The 2,760-nt window shown below is 34.4% G+C and overlaps 1 protein-coding gene across 1 annotated transcript; it reads left to right on the top strand.

Annotated features, from left to right (window-relative positions):
- The first annotated feature begins 319 nt into the window (after positions 1-319).
- Positions 320-1,450, top strand: LOC107063364 (zinc finger MYM-type protein 1-like). The gene has a single exon (XM_015315162.1). The coding sequence runs from the start codon at positions 320-322 to the stop codon at positions 1,448-1,450; it is 1,131 nt and encodes a 376-aa protein (XP_015170648.1).
- Positions 1,451-2,760: the final 1,310 nt, after the last annotated feature.

Here is a 2,760-nt window from a genome sequence, read left to right as displayed (position 1 = left end):
AATTATGTGAATTAATTCTATGATAAAATTGATTTTTTTGCAGGAATTTATCTTTGTAAATTGAGATGGATAAGTATGTCACAAGATCGAAAATTGAGCATCCAAGTTCTAGCTCTACTCATCCATCTACTGCTTCAACCATAGCTTCGAAAATTCAAAGGAAAACATTTATTTCAGATGTTGATTTAGAATCTCTTGAAGCTGATCCAGGAATTAGAAAGGCCATTGCAAAATATAATCCTAATATACGTGATGATATTAGGAGATATTATATTCTTAAAAACCTTGCCAACCTAAGGATCATAAATTTCCTAAAACTATGTTTGGGAAGGAAATGCATCAGTTTTTTCCTGATTGGTTTAATGATCGTAAGTGGTTGGAGTATAGCATAACAAAAGATGTTGCGTTTTGTTTGTGTTGCTACTTGTTTCAAAATGAATGTGGAAGTCGTGGAGATGTGGTTGATGCTGCTTTCACAAAGACCGGCTTTAGAGCTTGGAACAAAGCTACTGAAAGATTTAGAGCTCATGTTGGAGATATAAATAGCATCCACAACAAGTGTTTCAACAAGATGCTTGATTTGATGAATCAATCACAGTCAATACGCACTTTCTTTGATAAAAAGTCCAAGAAAGAAAAAAGTGAGTCTCGGTGTCGCTTGAGTGCTTCAGTTGATGTGACAAGATTTCTCTTGAAATTAGGATTATCATTCTGTGGACATGATGAGAGTCGATCTTCTTCAAATAGAGATATTTTTCGTGAACTTTTGCAATGGTATGGAAATATTAATGAAGATGTTGGAAGCATTATTTTAGAAAAAGCTCCAAAAAATGAAATGATGTGTTCTCCAAGTATTCAAAAGGATATTGTTGATTCTTGTGCTAAGGAAACAATCAAATCTATTCTTGAAGATTTAGATGAGGATTATTTTGGGATACTAGTCGATGAATCAAAGGATGTATCACACAAAGAGCAAATGTCACTTGTTTTGAGATATGTTAACAAAGAAGGAGAAGTGATAGAGCGATTTGTTGGTATTATTCATGTTAGTGATACATCTGCTTGTTCATTAAAGGAAGCAATCTACTATTTTCTTTCAGATCACTCATTAAGTCCATCCCAAATACGTGGGAAAGTTTATGATGGAGCTAGCAATATGAAAGGACATCTAAATGGTCTTAAAACTTTGATTTTGAATGAGACTCCATCAGCATATTGCATTCATTGTTTTGCCCACCAATTGCAGTTAACACTAGTAGTGGCTCTTGCAAAGAAGGATTCAAATGTAGATGACTTTTTTTGCTTAGTTACTAATGTGTTAAATATTGTTAGAGCATCTTTTAAGCGCAGAGATTTATTTCGGAAACACCAAGCTGAACAGTTAGAGGAGTTGCTCATATCAGGGGAAGTGCATACTGGGCGACGATTAAATCAAGAACGTGGGCTTTAGCGGGCAGGTGATACTCGTTGGGGTTCTCATTATAGAACATTAGATAATCTTATTGTTCTGTTTCCATCAGTTATTCATGTGCTTGAATTTACTGGATGCGAGTGTCCAAATTATACTGATAGACTTCTTGCTAAAACTCTTGTGGATACGATTAAGAAATTTGATTTTACCTTTATGCTGCACTTGATATAGAAAGTTCTTATGATGACAAATGAATTGAGCTCCTAATTACAAAGGATGGATCAAGATATTGTCAATGCTATGAGATTTCTTGCTCTTACAAAGCAAAGATTACAAAATATGAGGGATAATGAATTCGAATCATTAATGGATGATGTCTCTTCTTTTTGTGATAAACATGATATAGTCATTCCGGAGATGGATGCTAGCTACTTTCCTGGGAAGTCAAAATGTAAAGCTCTTGATGTTACATATTCTCATCATTTGCGTGTTGAAATATTTTATGTTGTTATTGATTTGCATCTTCAAGAGCTTAATACGTTTTGATGCTGTGAGTACTGACTTACTTCTTCGGTATGGCTAGTTTGAATCCAGTTAATTCATTTGGTAGTTTTGATAAGGGCAAGATAATGAGGTTGACTGAATATTATATGAATGAGTTTGACAGCAACAAGCTTCGGGATCTCAGTTTTCAGCTTGATAGCTTTATAGTTTATGCTCGTGGTTATGACAAGAGGTTCTTCAACTTGAAGGAAATTAGTGATCTTGCTAAAGTATTGGTCAAGTCAGATCTGCATCAAACTTGGCCACTTGTTTATTTGCTTATCAAGTTGACTCTCATTCTTTCCGTTGCTATTGTTTCTGTGGAACGAGCTTTCTCATCCATGAAGTACATTAAAAATGAACTTCGTAATAGTATTGGTGATGAATTTTTGAATGGTTGTTTAGTTTGCTATGTAAAGAGTAAGATATTTGCAAATATAAGCAATGATGCTATTATTTATCGTTTTCAACATATGAAAAGTCGTCGAGCACAATTATGACTTTAAGACTAGAAGTCTCTTTTTGTAATGATAATATTACTAGTAGGTCATTGTGACTTATAACTAGAGGTTGTTTTTGTATGATGATAATATTAATCGTTGTTTTATTTTTTTTACTTTTTTTTTTATTAAAGTAGTTTGAGTTAGTATACGTTTACACTATGTGATTGCTAACAAGTTTATGTTAAAGGAGGTGAGCACCCACAACCTTTAAATCCTGGATCCGCCACTGGAGCTTAGTTCTATAAGACTTACTCCCCAAGGGCCCGACTGTACGCCCTAAGCACGCCCAACGTTTGGTGCTCG

Source organism: Solanum tuberosum, unplaced genomic scaffold (assembly GCF_000226075.1).
Source record: "Solanum tuberosum cultivar DM 1-3 516 R44 unplaced genomic scaffold, SolTub_3.0 scf00337, whole genome shotgun sequence".
NCBI lineage: Eukaryota > Viridiplantae > Streptophyta > Magnoliopsida > Solanales > Solanaceae > Solanum > Solanum tuberosum.
Note: the sequence above shows the minus strand (reverse complement) of the source record. Positions and strands in the feature narration are given on the sequence as shown.